Source organism: Mya arenaria, chromosome 3, assembly GCF_026914265.1.
Source record: "Mya arenaria isolate MELC-2E11 chromosome 3, ASM2691426v1".
NCBI lineage: Eukaryota > Metazoa > Mollusca > Bivalvia > Myida > Myidae > Mya > Mya arenaria.
This window is the reverse complement of record NC_069124.1, coordinates 38,497,122-38,520,223: the sequence shown is the minus strand read 5'-3', so window position 1 is coordinate 38,520,223 and position 23,102 is coordinate 38,497,122. Positions and strand designations below refer to the sequence as shown.

The 23,102-nt window shown below is 35.6% G+C and overlaps 1 protein-coding gene and 1 long non-coding RNA gene across 3 annotated transcripts in view; one reads left to right on the top strand and one right to left on the bottom strand.

The window, feature by feature from the left end:
- Positions 1-2,528: 2,528 nt before the first annotated feature.
- Positions 2,529-23,102, top strand: part of LOC128228398 (CD109 antigen-like) — a 130,341-nt gene continuing 109,767 nt past the window's right edge. For both annotated transcript variants that reach the window (XM_052939699.1, XM_052939698.1), the window contains exons 1-2: positions 2,529-2,698; positions 4,305-4,394. In XM_052939699.1, coding sequence (XP_052795659.1) covers positions 4,309-4,394 — 86 coding nt within the window. In that variant the 5' untranslated portion in view covers positions 2,529-2,698; positions 4,305-4,308. The remainder of the gene's footprint in view (positions 2,699-4,304; positions 4,395-23,102) is intronic.
- LOC128228400 (uncharacterized) lies at positions 8,285-10,860 on the bottom strand. The gene is made up of 3 exons (XR_008259916.1): positions 10,739-10,860; positions 10,318-10,432; positions 8,285-8,977 (listed from the first exon to the last, which is right to left on the bottom strand). It is a non-coding gene; the product is annotated as an uncharacterized LOC128228400 (long non-coding RNA).

Here is a 23,102-nt window from a genome sequence, read left to right as displayed (position 1 = left end):
GCAGATGAGGTAATGGTTGTGCTGTTTTCAAAATTCGGACAATAATTCAACAAAGAAGCACCCTACTGGTTTTAGAAAAAAAGAAACCTGCATGTTTGACATTGTTTGTACAATTAATCAACAAAGAATGACGTAATTAAAATATCAACATTTTAGTGGAATTTCAACACAATAATTGCCAATTGGCTCATTAAAAGATAAAAAAGGTGTAATAACAGTAAATCTGTGAGGATCACGGGTGCGAAACAGTGGCTCCAGCTCTTTAAGGAGCTGTATATAAAAAAGAGCCAATGACACTTCCGAGCTAGAGCAAAAGAACGGACATCATCATAAATCGTAAGTATGACTCGTTATTTGATCTAATATCACAATTATGAGGGCTTATTTGAGAAATCGGGGAATGCAGTGCCATATAAATATGTTTTAATCTTCACACGTATTTCGGTTATTTTGTTTACAAACGAAAGTAGAATATTTTCACAAATTTTCAGCTGAATTTCACTCAAGAAGCTTACATTTAAGATAAAACCGGTATTATCGAATGCTTTTATTTGTCGGGAATAAAAATAACCGCCTGTTTACCGGAATAAGCATGTTTATACTCTTTTTCTGGGTTGAGCTGGAGCCAAAAGCCAGGGAGCTTGAGCCAAAGCGTGAAGGCTGAGCCAATACGCTGTATACTAATGCACTCAACTCGGCATATTTGGAATAGTTGAAGTTCTTTATTTATAACTAGTATTAAGATATTGTTGTATTTTTTTAAATATCTAATAATTTATGAATATTTAATGCAATTCATCTAATAATGGGCGTTGCAATCTCAGAAATGTCGATGGGGCTAAACTATCCTTTCACAGCATCTATATAATTATATGGTCAATGTTTCTTGACAAGTTTTTTTTACTCCAATCAGATTCCAAAATAACTTGTAGTGGATCAAAGAAACGTGTGTCATTTAACAACGATTAAATAGACGAAAAACTGGTAAACTATGTGCTGAATTACATCAACTTTGAAATTAACTGACCGCTAGTACACCAATCGGATTGAATACGTGTAAGTGTTATTTTTCTGTACATTTGATTAATATTTGCTATATATAAACACAATTGAGGTACACTATTTACCGATATATTGGTTCATGCATGCCATGAACTATGACCATTTCGATTACTGTAAAGTACATTGCTCACGATTCTTCTAGAGGAAACAGTGTACTTCAGGTATAAAAAAAACAACATCCAAATATTCAAATGCGAACATTCTTTGATGTTACAATAAGTATCTTCTCTTAAACAAGCACATTTAATTTAACAATATCCATTTCCTTGTTGTTACAATGGGACTTCTTTACGCAGGTTGAAAATGGTGTTAATCCGCGGCGGCCTCATCGCACTTTCGTATATCCCTACTACTATTTACGAGGTATATCTCGAGGCTTGCCGGAAATGGCCGAGTTGTTACGATTGGTTCCGTACGAGTTACCAGCAGTTCTCTTTTGAGACAAGTGTTTTCCAACTAAAGAGCATTAATTTTGTACAAGTCCTTGTAGTTCAGTGGTTTATACGACGCCTTTTTTTCTTGACTTTACCGGCGTGAGTTCGCACCCAACTAAGACCAAACTACTTTTATATACTATAGTTGCATTTTTTCTGCAATTTCGATATCATTCAGTACAATACTGATACAATAAGTGTTTTCAGTGGCATTCGTGGGAAAACTAATATTTGGTACAAAACATGAGCGAGCCCCTTCAAAAAATATTGTGATATTTGTTGATATTAATGTTATACTATAGTTATAGTTATAGAGTCCTGTAATGATAACACAAAACAGACAAATAATTTAAAAGTATTTTAACAGAACACTTCAAATTTATGCTTTAAATTCAATTAATGTCAAAAAGTTTTTATTCTCATTTGAAACATACGTTTAACAATGTACATCTTTGGTATTCTTCCGAAGATCACTTGTCAATGAACGTTCTATTTATATAAAGCAATGTTCGCATTTTATGCTACAAAAAAAGGTATTTTTAAAACTCGAGAGTCATTTTGACGATGCTCGTGTAAACGAAAAAGTTGATCGTTGAAATGAACTTTTGAAGTTTGTACATCACCAACCGCAACCACTGCATGTAAACATGGCATTAGACCCTTCAAAACAAGTTTACGTCAACGTACCATCGGTTGGGTAGTACTGAACGTCGTTGAAACAGCACGTTAAACCTGCGTTAATGTAAACACATTTTTCAGTCCAAATACTCGGAATTCAGCCATGATAAAAAACAACGTTCCCATGAATGAATGACCGGTCAATAATGTGTATCATCTGTTAACATAGCATAACCGAAATAGATGACAAGAATGTGTGTAAACAAAAACAACCGTTTCCGCGTTAACTATCGAATGAAAACATGTTTATGGTGGGAAGTCAAAAGCGAATGGCTGACATCATTACGTTTACTGAAGCGCGTAACGTATGCGACATTCTATGTATACACTACGTTTCACCTTGGTAACGTTAAGAACAGTTTTAATTTATTAGAACACTTACCACTACACTGACACAACTAATTTGATAGTGCTCAAGGTTTTGGACTTCAAAATCTGCATTTTTTAACTGGGATTTGTTTTAAGATATTATAGTTTGTAAATCTTATGATAGTTTGTGAATCGATATAGGTAAAGGATTAAAGGTAAAGGAATATCTTATTTTTAATTTCGAATTTTAAAGTACTACTACAAAATAAAAAGTAGGAATGCCCTCATGGCGTAGATCGTTAACATAAGAATAAAATATACATACTATCATTATGAGTTTTATTGAGACTTGATCGCTTGAAATCTAGTTTGTACCTTATTGTATTATCTTCTGTGCCTTCAGGTTAAAAGTATATATATGCCAGACTAATGTTCGTTAAGAAAACACAAAAAATGTTTCTTTATTCTTAAGGTATTCTATACATAAATATTTGAAATCTGCAAGAGAGTTTTAAGCAGAGAAAACACACACACTTAACTCAGCGTAAAAAATAATGTTAGAGTTAGAAACCACCTGTCTTTGCTCTCACAGTTAAAAGAGGTTACATGTATATATACAATATTTACATAATTTATGCCATTTTACGTTCAAATAAAGAAAAAAAAATGCAGAACAAAAATGCATGTATTATGCGTCACATTCATTAGTCACATGAAGTATTTTTGGTCAAATTGTACGTACCAAGCAATCTTCTTTTCAATGCTATTAGAATTATATGGGGTCATATATGGGGCCATATGGCAGCGAACGTTAACATTATTGTCAGTTACTTGTAACATAATACATGGCATCGGATGCCTAAATAAAAAATATACGTGTACTGGTTCAGTTTTCAGCTGATTTCTTTCGAAAAATATGTTGTTTATTGCAAATTGCTTATTAAATAAGATGCAACATTATATACAAATGTAGGAAACTTACCTAATATTATCTAATACATCAATGTCAGCCTAATTGCTCATTCATTACTTATATTTACTGACTGTGACTTGAACAACTGTTACCCCAGGGCCCTTATTCATCATTACTGCTCAGTTGAACAGCCTCAAGTATTTAACAAGTGTATATGCATGATTTATGTTGTTTAAGGAAAAAGTGTATGATATTTTCTTTAATGAACTAGTTTTTATTTTCAACAATAATTTTTTTATTTTATCTTATAAAATGAGGTGCTCATGTTGGAACAGTATATGTATATATATATATATGACCTACAAAATATTTGATAAAATACTTTTTGAAAAGAAAACATTATTTTTTATTTAAAAAAAATATAACTAAAACCATAGATGGCAGTATTGGTAAAGGGTGGTGATATATATATATATATATATATATATATATACAAACAAGTTCATCGAGGGTGTGTATATATATATAATAAGAAGGTTTCCAATATCTTTATCATCAACCTCAATCAACAAAGCTTTCAAGCAATAAAATCAAATTAAATGGGTACCAGCTCTTAGTTGATCACACACTCTTTGTGAAGGCAGTGTTAAAATTGTTATCGAAACTATTCGTTACATGCAATGTAAAACTGTTCACTGTAACAACTATTTTATGATGAGACTGCTGCATTGAACTCAGCATGAACCATGGTCAGCTTCAATTTTATGAGTGACATCTATATATTGATACTTAAAATATTTGAAGGATAACGCCTATATGGTAGTATGTGGATCGAGATGTCAAATGAAAGTTTTTTAGCATTACGCATGTAAGAGGATAAGTTTAAAATGTGAACATTCTGCCTCCAGTTGCATGTGCACGATGTCCGAGGACCGGCGCGGTATGCAGCACATGCTCCTGTTCTTCGGTAGCTGCATGTGTTCTGTGATCGCCGAGAAGTAAGTATATTATGTACCGTTGGAAGGCTTCATACTAGATTTTGCTCATTCACGTTTTCGATACTACTCTCTTACACAGCGGCCTACCCTGGATAGGCAGCTGCCTGCTGTTTTGCACAGAACTAACAAGAATCTTTTTTGGTTGTGGAATAGCAATGCCTTTTGATCGAGATGTCGGATGTATGAGGCACGATTTTACCACCAGTAAACCCCAACTATTCCCAAGCAATAACCCAAATATATTAAGTTGATGAGAATGACAGTTTGCATATGTGAGAGAGTTCTTTATTTGAATTTTTGTACAATTTCAATTAAATATTCGACTGTCAACAGGTGATGTAAAATTGCCGTGATATACTCGACTGTCATCAGGTGATGTAAAACTGCCATTGTATCCTCGACTGTCCTTAGGTGATGTTTAATTGCCATTATATACTCGACTGTCCTCTGGTGATGTAAAATTGCCCTCATATACTCGACTGCCCTCTGGTAATGGTAAATTGCCATTATATACTCGACTGTCCTCTGTTCATGTTAAATTGCCATTATAAAATCGACAGCCCTCATGTGATTTAAAATTGCCATTGTATACTCGACTGTCCATAGGTGATGTGTAATTGCCATTATATACTCGACTGTCCTCTGGTGATGTAAAATTGCCCTTATATACTCGACTGCCCTCTGGTAATGGTAAATTGCCATTATATACTTGACTGTCCTCTGTTCATGTTAAATTGCCATTATATACTCGACTGCCCTCATGTGATTTAAAATTGCCATTATATACTTGACTGTCCTCTGGTCATGTTAAATGGCCATTATATACTCGACTGTCTTCAGGTCATGTTCAATTGCCCTTTTATAATCGCCTGCCGTCTGGTGATGTGAAATTGCCATTGTATACTCGACTGCTCACTTGTCATGTTTAATTGCCATCATATACTCGACTGCCCTTTGGTAATATTAAATTGCCATGATATACTCGACTGTCCTCTGATGATGTAAAATTGCCATGATATACTCGACTGTCCTCTATTCATGTTTAATTGCCATTATATTGTCGACTGTACTCTGGTGATGTAAAATTGCCCTTATATACTCGACTGCCCTCTGGTAATGGTAAATTGCCATTATATACTCGACTGTCCTCTGGTCATGATAGATTGCCATTATATACTCGACAGCCCTCAGGTGATGTAAAATTGCCATTATATACTCGACTGTCCTCTGGTCATGTTAAATGGCCATAACATACTCGACTGTCTTCAAGTCATGTTAAATTGACATTATATACTCGACTGCCCTCAGGTCATGTTCAATTGCCCTTTTATAATCGCCTGCCATCTGGTGATGTGAAATTGCCATTGTATACTCGACTGCTCTCTTGTCATTTTTAATTGCCATCATATACTTGACTGCCCTTTGGTCATATTAAATTGCCATTATATGCTAGACTGTCCTCTGTTTATGTAAAATTGCCTTGATATACTCGATTGCCCTCTGGTCATGTTAAATTGCCCTTGTATACTCGACCGTCCTCTGGTTATGTTAAATTGCCATTATATACTCGCTTGTCCTTTGATAATGTTAAATTGCCACGATATACTCGACTGTCCTCTGGTCATGTTTAATTGCCATTATATTGTCGACTGTCCTGTGGTTATGTTAAATTGCCATCACATACTCGACTGCCTTCTGGTCATGTTAATTTGCCATTATATACTCGACTGTCCTCTGGTGATGTTTAATTGCCATTGTATAGTCGACTGTCCTCTGGTGATGTAAAGTGCCATTTTATACTCGACCGTCCTCTGGTCATGTAAAATTGCCATTATATACTCGACTGTTCTCTGCTGATGTACAATTCCCATTGTATACTCGACTGTCCTCATCTATTCCCGCGTAATTGTGACTGTCATTTGAAAAAAATGTTTCCGGTTACAATCGGGTCGTTCTATTTACAGAATAGGTAAGAAGGGATTACTGAAAGGTTCCTTAAATGACACCAAGTGTTTTTATCTTTGTTACTATATGTAGTACACTCATATTCTTGGTGTCTAAATATACAGTTTTAAGGCAAAGGGGGCCACTGGACTTACAACAAAAATAATATATATAAAACTATTTTGTTTGAAAACATAATTTATGTGCATTTAAAATTGTCACTTTTTGCAAAAAAAACACCGGTTATTTAACGACCATGATCCCTGTATCCTGATATCCGTATTAAATAAATAAAACGAGCGTCACCAGAGCATGCAATAATCAAAGCGCTGAAAGCGCTGAGCAACGGTGGCCCCTAGAGGGTTAGCATTTTTTTCAAATGATGACAGGAATTTCAGAAACGAATTGATAGGAACACACAGGGAAGTTGAGAGGTGGGGTTCATATGTTTACAACAACGTACGAGTTGACAGGCTTCAATTCTATTAGGCGTGATATAAACATATAGAACATATATATATATATATATATAGTGTAAGATAGAAATAATGTATGTAGAATATGTTTGAACATTTTAGGGTTGGGACGTTTGTTATTTCGAAGTAGTTGAAAGGGAAATACAGATACACAAGTTAATACGAAATGTATGTCATTGTATATTTTCATGCAGTAAGTATGCATAATAATGTCATTTTTTAAAACTCATCCAGGCATGTATGCTAAAAGATGTTAATATTGTTCCCAAGGGATAGGTTTCACAATGGAAATAAACATCACGTTAATTTTGAACAAGAGCTGTCACAGAGACAGCTGGCTCGACTATTCCGCCGCTGTTCAGTGTAAGGATTGAAAAGTTTTGGCGAAACATGCATGGATCGCTGTTAGATAAGATTTCAATTCAATTCATGTGGTGAGATATTAACATAAATGTGGTTATAGGAAATTTTCAACCAGAATGTTTAAGTCTAATAATAAAGGGCAATTATTTGCAAAATACAGTTATATATCTTGGTTATTTAATGACATTGAGTGGTCGAATACAATTCTATAAAGTCTCAATGCAATACATCGTGTAGTTGCTGAGAAATTTACCTATGTGTGCTTACATGCAAAACCTTAACTAGAATTTCTATGTCGAATAATAAAGGGCAACTAATTGCATTAAATGAAACTAGAGCTATCTTACATGGGGAAGTTTGATGGTTGAGTACAATTGTATGAGTCTCAATGCAATACATCAAGTAGTTGCTTTGATATTTATATAATGTGTGCTTGCACACAAAACCTTAATCAGAATATCTAAGTCGAATAATAAAGGCCTATCATTTGCATTAAATGCAAAGTCAAGTTATCTTACTTGGTTAATTAATTAGGTTGGATGGTTGAGTACCTTGTAACATGTCTCAATGTAATACCTCAAGTAGCTGCTGAGATATTAACCTATGTGTGCTTGCATGCAAAACCTTAACCAGAATCTCTAAGTCGATTAATTAAGTCCTATTATTTGGATTAAATGCAAACTACAGTTATCTAACTTTGTTAATTAAGTAGGTTGGATGGTTGAGTACTATTGTATCAAGTCTCAATGCAATACCTCAAGTACTTTTGAGGCATTTACCTATGTGTGCTTGCACGCAAAACCTTAACCCGAATTTCTAAGTCAAATAATAAAAGCCTATAATTTGCATTAAATGCAAAGCAGAGTTATCTAACTTGGTTAATTAAGTAGGTTGGATGGTTGAGTACCATCGTATCAAGTCTCAATGCGATACCTCAAAAAGTAACTTAGATATTAACCTATGTGTGCTTGCACACAAAACCTTAACCAAGGTGTGACGCCAACGCCGACACTTGGGTGTGTAGTATAGCTCTCCATATTCTACGAATAGTCAAGCTAAAAATTGATATGAAAATATCATCTGTATGCAGACAGAACATGGAAACAAACAACATAGCAAATGGAAAGTGTTTTGTACAAACGAGAAGTACAATGTTTTATTTACATATCAAAATCAACGTAAAGTAGTAATACATTCAGTAAATGTCTGTGTTGGAAATATGTATGTGAGCAAACTTTGCATGTTTTTTATGAGGTTGGCAATAAACACATGTGTAAATGCACATGAAATATGTCTTAACATTATCAACATATACACTGAAAGAACATGTACAAATGTATGAATGGAACATTTATGTGTTGTCAGTGTTTATGTTTATTTTCAATAAAAGTTTCAGTATAAAGCAACAACAGGTACATAAAAATGTGGTCATTGCAGCATTGCTATATTATGATAGATGGCACAGTGTAATTGCAAGCATGTTTAGTTGTGGAATACGAATGAGTAAGAGATGCTTATGAGTAAGACTGTTTGTCATTATTCAGTAAAATTAACATCGAAATTGGCTGATGAAATAAACAGAGCATCCGAAAAGTTTATGGTCAGTCCGTGGTACATCTCATATATAAAACAAGTGACAGTTTGTATGCTCCTCCTCCTGGCAACAGGGCAATGGTCCATTTAGAACGTCTGAATGTTCTTTGGATAGTGGCTTGAAGGCATGTTACATCACAGCTGAGTACATCAGAGCTGAGTAAATCAATATCATGGTGGCATTGACTTCCTGAAGGCTTCAGTTTTCTGAAAGTACATGTACCACATACATAGTTATTAATATTCATTGCATGATAGAGGGGGGAACAGGCTTCAAAACTCATATAGTTCATCTGCAGGCTATATGCAACACATACTGAAAGTTTGGAAATGATATATTGAACAATAAATGATTGAGACAAATATTTGCACCTGTGGTATTTTCATAAAAAGCAGAAACAGCCATTTCCCTCAAATGGTAAGCTGCAAACCTTTGAAGAGCCATTATTTCCTTATGCATTGGAATAATTTGACCAAGTAAAGTTTTCCTTGTAGCTTTCAATGGTGTCTACAGAACAGCACCACAAAAATGACCTGCCTACTCTTATAAGTTTTTTTTCTAAGCAAAATAAGGTTTTTGCGCATCTTTTGCGCTTAGAGTTTTATATAAACAAGAGGCCCAAAAGGGCGTATGCTCTACTGGCTGAGTGGATCTGGCTGGTTTTCAAAAGGAACCGAGCTCTTATGGATATGTAGATACTGTACAGGTTTCATCGAGATACAATCAAAACTGAAGGCTGTATCGCGTAAACATGAATTGTTTACAGAAACTGAAGGCTGTATCGCGTAAACATGAATTGTTTACAGACGCACGGACGCACATACTACGTACAAATTACCATCGCATAAGGCTGTATCGTGTTAACGAGCAATTGTTTACAGGATTTTTATACTATCAAGGCCCATAATCTAGGCAAGCATGGTTGTCTCTGGCTGGTTTTCAAAAGAAACCGAGCTCTAATGGATATGTAAATACTGTACAGGTTTCATCAAGATATAATCATAACTGAAAGCTGTATCGCGTAAACATGAATTGTTTACAGACGCACGGACGCTGATACTACGTACAAATTATCATCGCATAACAAAAATGACATAGAGCCAAACTGAAATGCTTCATCTTGTCAACATTTTGCTTTTCTTATCCACTTATACAAAGGTAACAGAACTGTTCAGTTTAACAAAAGAAATTTAGTGATAATGACTTTATAGACAGTCTAAACACCACTATATGCCAAACTGTTTGCTTCAGGGACAAATGGTGCAACAAAAGAAATGGTAAAAAACACACCAAAACTGACAGATTCATGACAACTGCTAGTGTTTTCATGTATGAGGTGGCTACATGATGTAGAAAATGCAGAGATAGCATTAATATGCCCATTTTTTTTTTACTTTAAGTATCTGTTTTGAAGGCTAGATTTGGCATTAAAATCAGAGTACAGCACTTCACCAATGTTTATAAGTTGCTTATTTACACCTGATTTGCTATTAATCTCACTCTTTTGATCATTAACTCACAAACAAGTACTACAGAGTTGCCTTACATATTCATTATTCTGAAATATTGGATTCAGAGCTGCATCTCCTGGATTCAGATTGCATGACTACCTGTGGGAGGAAAAAGGCGCAGCTAACTTGAGCTTATTGGCTCATCATGATCTGCAAGCAAGACACAAAACCAATGTTTTACACTTATTAAACTATCTGTCAATACTGTTAAAGTTTGAAAAAAGCATGTTAACACTCATTTGAGGCATAAACAACCTTTTATGTGGTCATAAATGTGATAAATATGCAGAAAAGCTCATGAATTGAAAGATTTTCAAGACAAATTTTATGAAATATATAGTATTTTGGACAATTTGCTATCAGTTTTTAACAATTCAAAGGTTAATCTCATCTTATTGAGTACACAGATGCATTTTGAGAGCATTAAAACCAGACATGCTTAGAATTTCTTCTTACTTGGAGACAGTATTCCTTTCTCTGAAATCCTTGCTGAATGCCGGTATGGAAAACCACATGAGACCACATTTTTACCAGCACTGGTTCTTGTCCTTGAAAATTCCCCTGTGGCTACAGCAACCAGGCTGGCTATTGAAAAAAACAATAAATTAGGGTTTTAAGACATTTATAATGTATTAAGTTTTTTTTTAAATGCATGAAGGGAAAAGGCTCTAATCTTTATGAAAGTGGCTCAGTTTTTATTTCTTTTGCCTTGAGATATGTAAATTCCCCTGTGGCTACAGCAACCAGGCTGGCTATTGAAATAAACAATACATTAGGGTTTTAAGACATTTATAATGTATTAATGTTTTTTTTTTAATGCATGAAGGGAAAAGGCTCTAATCTTTATGAAAGTGGTTCACTTTTTATTTCTTTTGCCTTAAGAAATGTCAAGTTTTTCAATGTATAAACTGCATACATAAATGAATATATATGAATGATTGATGGAATGATTTAATGAATTATTTGAAAGGTGGCATTATTTCTTTAAAATAGGGATCTCATTGTGGTGCTGTGATTGTTGAAGTAGATGTTTTCTTGTCCATAAGCTGAAAATCATATGCACACTAAATAAAACATCATTCTGCATCAAATGTGCAGTAAGTTTTGTTTAATTGCTTATAGAATTTTAAATTAATGTAATGTTTGCTTTAAAGAGCAAACAAAATGTGCGAATAGATGCACAATACAGACCAAAGACTAATACGAGTCAGCAGTTTCATAAGAAAATAATATTATTATCAAAGCCGCACCAGAAATGATTGACAAACAACATGAAAGGAATTCATTTAGGAATGGAACAAACAGTATCAATGGGCTGATATGACCCAAACTTACTCACTTTATACTTTAGTTTGGATACAGTTTTCCATTATATGATCTTGAAGTACTAACAAACAACAGCATGGCGGCATGTGGGCATGCACAAACTCAAAGTAAAGCTTGGCCGGTTGGGCAGCTCGGCGGGCGGGCTGTCTGGTTGGTTCTTCACAGTTCCTCCCGGGTCTGTTTAAAATAACAAGAAAAGAAAAGAAATAAATCAACAACACCCAAACATACAATCATTAACGCCCTTATAGCCTACACAACAAACTCAATTAACACATCTCTGGCATACCAGTTTAAATTGATGGGTTCAACTTTTAAGTGTTCCACCACGACCAAAAGCTGCTCATGACAGGTACGATCAGCCAACACTTGAAGATGAACCCAATATCACATTTCAGTTAGAAAACTACTGATGTAACCTAGTCCATGATGTAACCTAAAACTGGCATTTTTCTCGGGCTTTATTTTTTTATAAACACGTCATTACATAATGTAAACATATTTGAGAACGAAACCGTACGAAACTGGGGACAAACACAAACTTTGTGAAAACACACAAACTTTGTGAAAAAAACACATGTTTTTTAACAAATATTTAAAGAACAGACATAAAATGTACTTATTCTTTCACTTTGCTGCAGCCATTTTGGATTATTGTTTACACTTTGGCGAAGTCTATAAATGGTCTAAGATCGTTCATAGTTCAGTTGGTTTCGTATCAAGGGTGATACAAATTATAAGAGACCCCACTCATACTTAAATACAAACCAAATAATCCTTTGTACTTGCCTTAAAGCATGAAAAAAACGTTAAATCAAATGTTCACTTTCGTTTTTCTTTTAGAAAAAAACACGTTTTCAGTGAACTCTGGGATCCCAGAATATTTCATCATCTTATTAACTATAAATAGCCACATGGTTCTCCGCAAATGATGATACAATACAATACAATACAATAAGTTTTCTTTCAAGTCGGCAAGACACAAACATATGTAACATAAGCTCTGATGAGCTTTTTAACCGACGTTAACAAATGTATCTGAAGATCAACAAGAGTAAAAATAGCTATAAAAGGAAAAAGTATTAGATATTTCTATATTATATATCATCTAAAAGCACACATGTTAAGCACATCTAAAACTGTGGAAAAAGCTGCTGATCCTGACCAGTGGCCTAAAAACTGCTATAAGAACTTGTGTAAATAAAACACTGAATTATCAATACCAGCACAAAAGTGCGACTGCAAAGAAAAATGGTTTTAAGAAATCAATTATCCCCCCAAATCAGATTTGAGAAGAACTGATCAGCAACTTTCTCACAGAGGGTAACTACATTAGCTAAACATTCTCAGGAACATATTACAACCTTTAATGAAATCAGAAATAAGATTATACGACACATATAAAACAGAATTGATGTTATGATGTCCTAAACAAGTTTACATGCATGGAACAAAAGCAGAAATATTGACTACAAAGATGCAACAACTTTGTCACAAGCAAGCACAAATCAAAAATAATAAGCACAAGTTGACATGCAAGTTAAGTTAGAAAAAGAGAAAACAATAATTTAATTTGATGAGGAATTACAGGCAATGCATCTACAGTTTTGACCATTCCAAGAAGCCATAAGAGATTTAAATTGATTAAAGTTTGAACATGTTCTGTAGTTTTCTGGTAATGAGTTCCACAGCACAGGGGCAGCATATCTGAAGGAATTCTTACCAAATTTAGTTGTTTTCACTCTAGGAATTTCCAAAATATTTGTGTATCTGAAATTATAGCTAGATTTTCTTTTATGTACTAATTCTGATATGACAGGAGGTGCTAAGTTATTTAGCATTCTGAAAGTTTCTATTGCCATGGTTTTCATTCTTCTTATATGTAAGATTTGGTAAGTTAACTTTAGCTAGTAGGTTATTGTAAGATGATTCATAGTCATTGTAGACAAATCTTAAAGCTCTTTCCTGATATTTTTCCATTTTTTTAGTATTATCTTCAGAACAAAAATGCCATGACATTGGACAGTAGTTAAAATTTGAAATTATAAATGTATGGAATATAGTAAGCTTATTTAATTTATTTAAATTAGACCCAATTCTTTTCAAAACATTAAGTTGTCTTGCTGCCTTTTTACAAATATTACTTATATGAAAATTAAAATTTAACTGATAATCTATGTCTACACCGAGCAGCTTAACAACTTCATCGCAGGTAATATCAGCTGGACCTATATTAAAAGGTTTTTTTTCAAAACAGCTATAGCCTGAAATTTATCTGGATTAGCTTGCATACAATTTAAATTAAACCATTCAATGAGAATTTGACTTTCTTGTTCTAAAACGTTTTTAACTTCATTATAATTAGGTGAAATAAAAGATAGTGTGTTGTCATCTGCGTAATTATAAAGTGTTCCTTTCTGTATGAAATAGAAAATATCATTAATAAATACATTAAAAAGTAAGAGACCTAGTATGGAGCCTTGAGGCACACCTTTCTTTATATTTTTCCATGAGCTGACGACATTACCAATTTTGATTTGCTGTTTTCGTCCAGTGAGATACGATTGAAGAAGAGTTGTTGCTGTTTCGGATAAGCCATAGGCGGATAGTTTACTTAATAAAATGTTATGAGGTAGGCAGTCAAATGCTTTTGATAAATCCATTAGGATAGCTGCTAAGTATAAATTTTGGTCTGATGCGTTTTTCCAATCTTCTTATAATTTTAAAAGTGTAGTTTGGCAACCATGGCCTTTCCTAAATGCACATAAAAAGTTATCAAAGATACTGTCGAAATAGTCAGAAAGCTGTAAGGACATAACTTTTTCAAATATTTTAGATGGAATTGGTAAGATACTGACTGGTCTATAATTTGATTTTGTCATTGTGTCGTTTTTCTTATGTAGAGGAGTAACCTGGGCTTGCTTAAGTTTATCTGGGAATACTTGTGTTGATATTGAAAGATTGACCAGGTCTGTTATTGGTTCAACAAGTGACTGCTTACCTAATTTTAATAATTTTACTGATATTTTGTCTGCTCCTGTGGCTTTTTTTACATTAAACTTGTCAATAATTTTAGAAACAGACCCTGAGTCAGTACTCTTAAAGCTAAAATTACGATCTATGTTTTCTTGTTTTATTTTATTTAAACTTGGATGGTTATTCTTGTCAAAATACTATCTGCTACATTTACAAAATAGTCATTAAAAATGTTTGCAACTTCCCTATTTTCAGACACTATTTTTTCATTTTCAGTTAAAATTATTTTGGGTTGTGAAGTATTTGATTTATTTGACAAATAAGGTTTAATTGTATCCCAAAAATCTTTTTCCTTACAACCACCTATACAACGTTCTTGGAAATAGTTATTGATTGATTTCTTTTTTAGTTTATTTACATAATTTCTCTGTTTTCTATATTTTTCCCAGTTATTAGAGGTTCGAAAGTTCAAAATTTTATGGTAATGCTTTTTTTTGTTGTAAATAGCCTTTCTTAATTCTCTATTCATATATGGGAGTTGTTTGCTTCTTCTGTACATTTCTTTCACAGGAACATAATTATCAAAAACATCTGTGGCATCTGATTCAAATTTCTCATAAATACTGTCTATACAAGATTGTTCATTTTTGGTAGGATCAACAGTTTGTATAATAATTTTCGAAAGATCATCATTAAATGCTTCAATATTCAAGTTTTTAAAACTTCTGTACTCAAGTTTTTGCTTTTCATTCTTTGGAGTATTGTTGTTTATAACTGTACATACTATGTTGTGACAATCGCTTACACCTGTTGGAAAATTTAACGCTTTCATACATAACATCTTGGAATTTGTAATAATTACATCTAAAAGGGATGGAGTACCATTTTTCATAAAAACAAGTAGGTTTTTTTACCAAATTTGTTAATTCAAACATTTCCATAAGATTTATAAGTGGGGTTCCTTTGTTTTCATTCAAAAGATCAAAGTTCAGATCACCTATTAACATATAATTATCATATAAAGATATACACTTGTCCAGGGATATTGAAATACTTTGTATAAAATCATCTTCATGCATATTTGGTGGCCTATAAACACATAAAACAAGTCATTTAGAACTATTCAATGTTATCTCATAAGAAATGTTTTCTAAATTGTTAGATTCAAGATCTTTTCTGCGTCTGGCTGGGATGTCACTACGTATATAGGAAACTAATCCACCACCATAAGCATTTCGATCTCTTAAAATTTAAGTCTGTATCCCTCTGCTTGGAAAAGGTTATCTCTAAAGGTACAATCAAGTTTAGTTTCTGATATAAAAAAGAGGTCAACAATTTTATCTACTAAGATACCATGAATTTCTGTGAATTTATATCTTAAACTATTAATATTCAGATGTGCAGTAATAAATTTATTAGGGTGCTTTTTTCTCAGTTCATAAAGTTCTTCAAATGGGTTTTCTTTGTGAATCAAAGTAGAGTCATCAATGTTACTATGACACGTGTCCTCGGAGATTACAGAGGAATCAAAGAAGGAGTCTGTAAAATGAAAATTTGTACAGTTTTTACAACTCCAAGGTTCATCACTTTGACATAAGTCTGAGTATTCTGATGAGGTTAGATTTTCACATTTTATATGCCACCAGTATAAACATGCATCACAGTATACAGCTCGATGGTTCGATACCACAGGTCGATAGCAGCCTCCGCATGGGAAGCGGATAGGTCCTGGGTTAAGAGAAATATCACCACTCAGTAGTATAAGTGTCAGCAGTTTGTGATGTTTCTGTTTAAATTCAATGGGGATTGAGGATGGAATATTTCTACTGTGTTTGATATGATAGAAAATCACATTTCTAGTCGACATGTCCAGTTCTGGCATGAGGCTAAAGTTTGTTGTATATATTTCATTTCCGGTTTGGACAGTCTTTGAATGTGGGTATGGACCGTATACCTGAAATGACAAGCATTTTCGTGCTGATTTGAAGTCTGTGTTGTTTGGCGATGACATTTGCCATAGGTACAGAAAAAGTGTCAAGACTTTTCGAAAGTTCATCCTGCCAGTTTGTTTGTTTACTACAACACCGGTTGATATTTACTTCAACACCGGGTAGATTCGATCTTTGTCTGTTTTGCGCCTATGATAGGAAAAACCAAGCGTTTACTGTTCCAGATCACAGCTGATATTTTTCAAATATCACTATTCCTGCTGTTTTATATAAAGTCATGAATGACTAAATGTTTAAAATTCCAATATATATCCATAAAACTATCCAGATTGTGTATAAAAGTACTTTAAAAGTTGCCAAATTAAAATTTTCTTTTTGATCAATATTTTTTTCCACTACGCGCTCCGCGCATGCGCAAAATTACATGTGTTTTAAAAGGGTGTATAAAACCGGTACCAGCATTGAGTCGCCTTCCGTGAAAAATTAATATTCATGAGATTCATAAGGGGAGATTACTACAATCGACCTGGCATCGCTACTGAGTACATTCGTGGTATGTAACTACGTAGTAGGTCACCTAAGGTCACGAAGCTGTGTGAGTCACGAACGGCACGAATGCATAAATTAACGAAAAGCATAATATACGTCATCAAAATTAGCTAGATGAACTACACAAATTCACATCGTAATCTAAACAAATTAAATAATAGAATAAACACGCAGGTTCATGATTTAGGCCTCACAATTAATGTAGGTCACGCACATAAACAACGCAGGTAAAACACATATATTTGCACAAATAACAATATGTATACAGTGCAAATAATGTCCATGGTCCGTAGTGTCCGTGACCCCAAATAATGAAGGAATTTCAATGACTGTCATGTCACGCACACGTTGAGCCGTTCATGTGTAACAATCTGATTATAAAATACTTACAATACACATTTAATCCAGCTGAAGTCCATGAGACACTTTTAGGCAGGGCGCTTACAAAATGGCGACGATCGAAAAGTGAAATAATCATGATCAATATATGCGGAGTAATCTGTATAATATACTTTATCGATATACGATTTCCAAAAAACATTCACTTCGTTCGTTTGTTTATTGATCAATGGAATAGTGTTAACATATCATTTCATTTTTAAGGAAATTTTAGTATTGTTTGGAATCGATTAATCAATTATGGTAACTACTTCTTATAACCGACTCACACCTGTAACAATACACTTAGTTTTTCGCCGTTTTCGAGCGGTTGCGTATAAATATGTTGTATTCATTTCGTGATTTTTTAAGCTGCATTTTCAGGATATGCAAAATGTACGAGTTCAAGTGTACATTTCTATACATCAACTCAGATTTTTTGAAGTTTAAAGATGTCATGTGTATTCAAGCATTCAATGAGCGCATTATTTCGACCGAATCACCGTGTAATCATTTGTAGTAACGATCTGATGTGCCTACTATGAACGTAGCCCTGAAGGGCCCCCGTTCAAAAATGAAGTTAAAAAAGCATGTCACATATACGAAAAGTCTCTATGTATGAGGCAGCATCGAAGGCCAAAAACGGTCTTAAAGATAAGCTTGACTTAAGTCTTCAATGCCGTCCAAATCTAAAACGATCCTGTACTTTTTAATCGGTTTTCATTTGTGTGTTGTATTTTGGTGAAACAGGAAGAGGAAGTCAAATATAATTGTTATAGTTATTGTTGGCATTTAGAACTAACATTAACAAAGTTGAACATGGCCAAATTATATTAACTTGTAGATGCTGCTAGGCCAAGCAGTTCAATGCAAAATTATACTCAAACTGATTGGAACTTATGTGAACTTTGCCCGGCAAAAACACCAGAGCTAATGCTCTGGCCTGCAAATTCGAGAAGAGCAGATGTTGGTGCTGGCTACAAATACGTTGCTGAAAATCTAATCAAATTTCAGGAATAAGATGTTATTCCCGCAGGCGTCAATTTACATCACTTGAATATTGACACAGGATTAGAAAATGTACTGTATGAATATAGCGCAGTATGGCATAAAACCTGTAGAAATAAAATAGGCAATGATAAACTTCAAAATGCAAGCAAGAGAAAGACTGAGGAATCACATAACCGCAGTCCTGTTAAAACTAGAAGATCTTTATCGGAACACCAACAACAAATACAGACAAAAACATGTGTATCTGCTGTGATAATACTGCTGGATCCATTGGTATTCACAAGGCCTCCACGTTTGAAATTGATTTTAAAGTAAGGACGTGTGCTACAGAACTGTGTGATACAAAATTATTGGCAAAATTAGCTTGCGGGGACATGATAGCTATAGATGCCCACTATCATGCCAAATGCTTGGCAAAACTGTACAAACGTGTACAACTCTCACGGAAGGCTCAGGAAGAGAGTCCAGAAAAGGTGCTACACGGCATAGTTTTTGCTGGATTGGTTTCATATATTGACACCTATAGGGGTTCATTCAAAATGGCAGACATGAAGAACCTGTACATATCCATCTTGGATTGGATCAAGTGCAAGTTCACACAACTAGGCTCAAGGATTGGATACTGGCTGCCATTCTAGATCTGAGATCGCAAACTGAAGGCAGAGACATTCTTATTATATATGACGATGAAATTGGAACAACCTTCAAACAATCATTCAAAGATGATTGTAATTCTGATGCCCTAATTCTGGCAAAGGCATCCAAATTTATTCGCCGAGATGTCTTTCAACTGGCACAGTCCTTCAATGGATGTTTTCCTGCTGACTGTCGGGAAAAAGCTGTTCCTCAATCTCTCTATGCGTTAGTGAACATGCTACTAACTGGACCCAATATCAAAGACCATTGTGCTGATGAGAAGCCCATATTATATGGAGCCAAAACTATCTCACAATTGATGGTGTTCAATAGTATCAGATCAGCCAAAATCCATGCCTTAACAACCCATCGGCGTAACAGAGACAGAGAAACACCCGCACCAATATATCTTGCCTTAAAGATACACCTAGACACTCTCCACAACATGGGGCTGTGCATTTCATATGACCGTTTACTTGGACTTTCTACTGACATAGCAAACAAAGTTTGTGCCATGTATGATGAGAAAGGGGTGGTATGTCCCCCAAAAATTGCCAGGGATATCTTCACGGTATCAGCAGTTATCAAAATTGATCATAATCTAAGTTCCGCAACAGCAAGAGATTCTTTTCACGGAACAGGCATATCCTTAATGCAACTTCGTTCGGAGCAACATGATGGATCACCTCGTGTGATTCCAGTCATTTATGAGAATTCTGGGAAGACTAAAAGAATACAGGCACTTCCTGCAGCTTATGCAAATGTGCCGCCAGTGGCCTTGATCATAGTATAGCAGTTGCATCAGCAAACAGCTCTGTCTGGTTGGAACATGTACGGGGACTGCTCAGTAAACAGGAGCTGACAAAGGAAGATTTTGTCTCCTGGTCTGCATATCATGCTTTAATACAGCAGGTTGTATCAGCTCCTAGGACAGTTGTGACTCTCATGCCTGTGCTCCTTGAGTGCGCACATTCGGTAGCCATGATAAAACACTCGATGAATGTAGAAAGGCTGCAACAGAATATCTCAAGCTTGGACAAATCCCAGTCCTGGTAATGGATCAACCACTATTTGCAATTGCAAAAACAATACAGTGGAATTTTACAGCAACAAATGGAGAAGATAAGTATCTTATCATGGCTGGTGGACTGCACATAGAGATGCCAGCATTCAAGGTGAATGGCGATTGGCTTGATGGAAGTGATTGGACAACTGCCATCTTTAATGCCGGGATTGCCACAAGTGGAGTCGCTGACTCCCTTTTGAAAGCTACACATGTAACCAGGAAAATACATGCCCATCAGATAACAGCTGCTGCCCTCTGTATCATGCAGCACGATGCCTACGACAAATGCAAAGAAACTCTCCTAGCGGGAGAGAATTTATTGAATTTCACGAACTGGGGTGAAAATATGACGGCAGAGCAACCACAGTTCAAATATTGGTCCGTTGTGCTTGAAATGGAACTTTGTATATTTCAGATCATCGAATCAATCAGGACCGGAAACTTTCTGAGCTACCGAGAATCGCTTGCAAAGTTCATTCTATGGGTATTCAGCTTTGACCATATCAACTGTACGAGATGGCTCTCGGTGCATATAAGAGACATGTACTCTCTGTCAGAAATGCACCCTGCCATCTACCAAGAGTATGTCGCAGGTAGCTTCGTTGAAAACAAAACAAACCGTCCATTCTCTGCCATGGCACTTGATCAAGCCCACAAACAGGCAAATGCCAACGTGAAAGGTGATGGTGGGGCTGTTGGCTTGACTGACAACCCAAATGCGTTACAACGCTGGATGGTTGCAGGCCCCGAAATATCAAGAATGGTGGCAGAGTTTTAAGACGGCTGCATTCATGGTTCAACTAAACACCATGAACAAACTACAGCCGTTCAAACCACATTTTTTAATGAAGTGAAGGCTCTTGTTTAGGTCCTGGAAGAAATCAGAAATCCTTTTAGAGTGGACAGTTGTGACATGTTTACTCTTGACACAAAGCTCATTATGGACTCCGAGGTACATACAATTGCAGAAAAAGCGCACACAGTGGGCCAGGAGAAGTATGAGCTTTTTGTCAAAGAAAGGTTTGAAGTCAATCAAAGACACAATAAAGAAACACAAACTGCAGGTGTTTACCAAACGTCCACAGAAGCAAAAGTACCAGGTTGCAAAAATGAAGGAAGACTGCTTCCTGTGTTCCAGATTATATATTGCATGCTAATCCAGGGAAGGAAACCTGGAATACTTTTTCAAACACGAAAGTCAGCCATGGCCTCCAGCACTATCGAAAGGCGGGGCATTGAGATCTGGAAATTTACTGGCAGATTAACTTGTAGAACTTGAAGCTCTGGCGCAACCCGTGTATGCAAACCCGCAAGATACTGGATGGTGCAGTAATAGTTCAAATGCTGTCCCCAAGAAACTCACAAATATTTGAAGACTATTCCAAATCAGTATACATCCCATACATTGAACAGCAGCTAGAACATGCCAATAGGATTGATATAGTGTGGGATGTTTACACCCAAGGCAGCCTAAAGGCTGCCACCAGAGAAAAAAAGATGTGAGGGGGTAGGAAGGAGAGTGGAGCTGTCATCAAAGATGCCAAGCAACTGGAAAAGCTTTCTTCGCGTTAATGAGAACAAGACAAAATTGTTTCACCTGTTGGCAGAAGAGGCTACAGGCAGAGATATTCCAGATAAACAAGTATTCAGTACATATGGGGACAAATTGCTTTCAACACCAAGGGGGATATAAAATAAGGATTGAATCATGTACACGTGAAGAAGCCGACAGACGATAGGTACTTCATCTGCTTGATGCAGCACATGCTGGGCATACGAAGATAATGATCAGGACATGCGACACTGATGTAGTCGTGATCATTTTGTCCACACTAACAAGTATTCCACTGGCACATGAAGTCTGGATATCATTTGGTGTAGGGAGCCACCATAGGTACATTGCAGCACATACTATTACAGCTACTTTGGGTCCATCAAAAACACCAGCATTAGCAGTATTCCATGCATTCACGGGAAGTGACACGACGTCCTTCTGTGCAGGTATTGGCAAGAGGACAGCATGGAAAACGTCGGATGTATTTCCGGATGTCACTGATGCATTCTCCTTACTAGCTGATGTCCCTCCAAGTATACTTGAAAGCACAATTGAAGTTCTAGAGAAATATGTTGTTCTCTTGTACGACAGAACATGTCAACTAGCGGCGGTGAATGAAGCAAGGCAGCATATCTTTGCACGTAGATCTAGAGCCTTGGAAAATATTCCTCCAACACAGGCAGCCCTGAAACAGCATATACTTCTAACCGCCTACCAAGCAGGGCACTTTTGGGGGAAATCGCTACAAAAAGAACCCATATTACCAAGCCCTGAACACTCGGGATGGCACCAAAGTAATTGTTCATGGGAACCGAAATGGACCACCATTGGTCAGGCACAAGTCATTTGCTATGAACTGATTGACTGTAACTGACGCAAGGCATGCAAGGCTTTATGTAGGGATGGAAGCGAATATCCGAGTATCCGGATATCACGCAAGTATTCGGATACCAAAATGGGTATTCGAATATTCGTTAAGAATTAAAATTTCAATGAAATAGCTTAGCAGAGACATAGCAATTGTTATAAAACTTTTCAGATGAGATATTTCAGGTGATCAACAGTGTCTGTCGCGAAGCGGGTATGTGTCACAAATCGTCTGTTAATTGGGTGTTTGCACAAGGCGTGATATTGTGTCCTTGTGCAGCATCATGTGAAGTTATATGACCTTGTTTACAATGACAAGTGTTGTTTTATGATCTCAGATGTGCTTAATTGACACTTATTGGCACTAGTTGATATTAAACGGATTGAGCATTAATCCGTAGGAATTGATCGTCCAATCACAAGTTAAGGGTCGTGCAATCAAAGCTATTAATGACCAATCGCATTTTTGTTGAATATGCATGAAGAAATTATTGCTATCTGAACAAC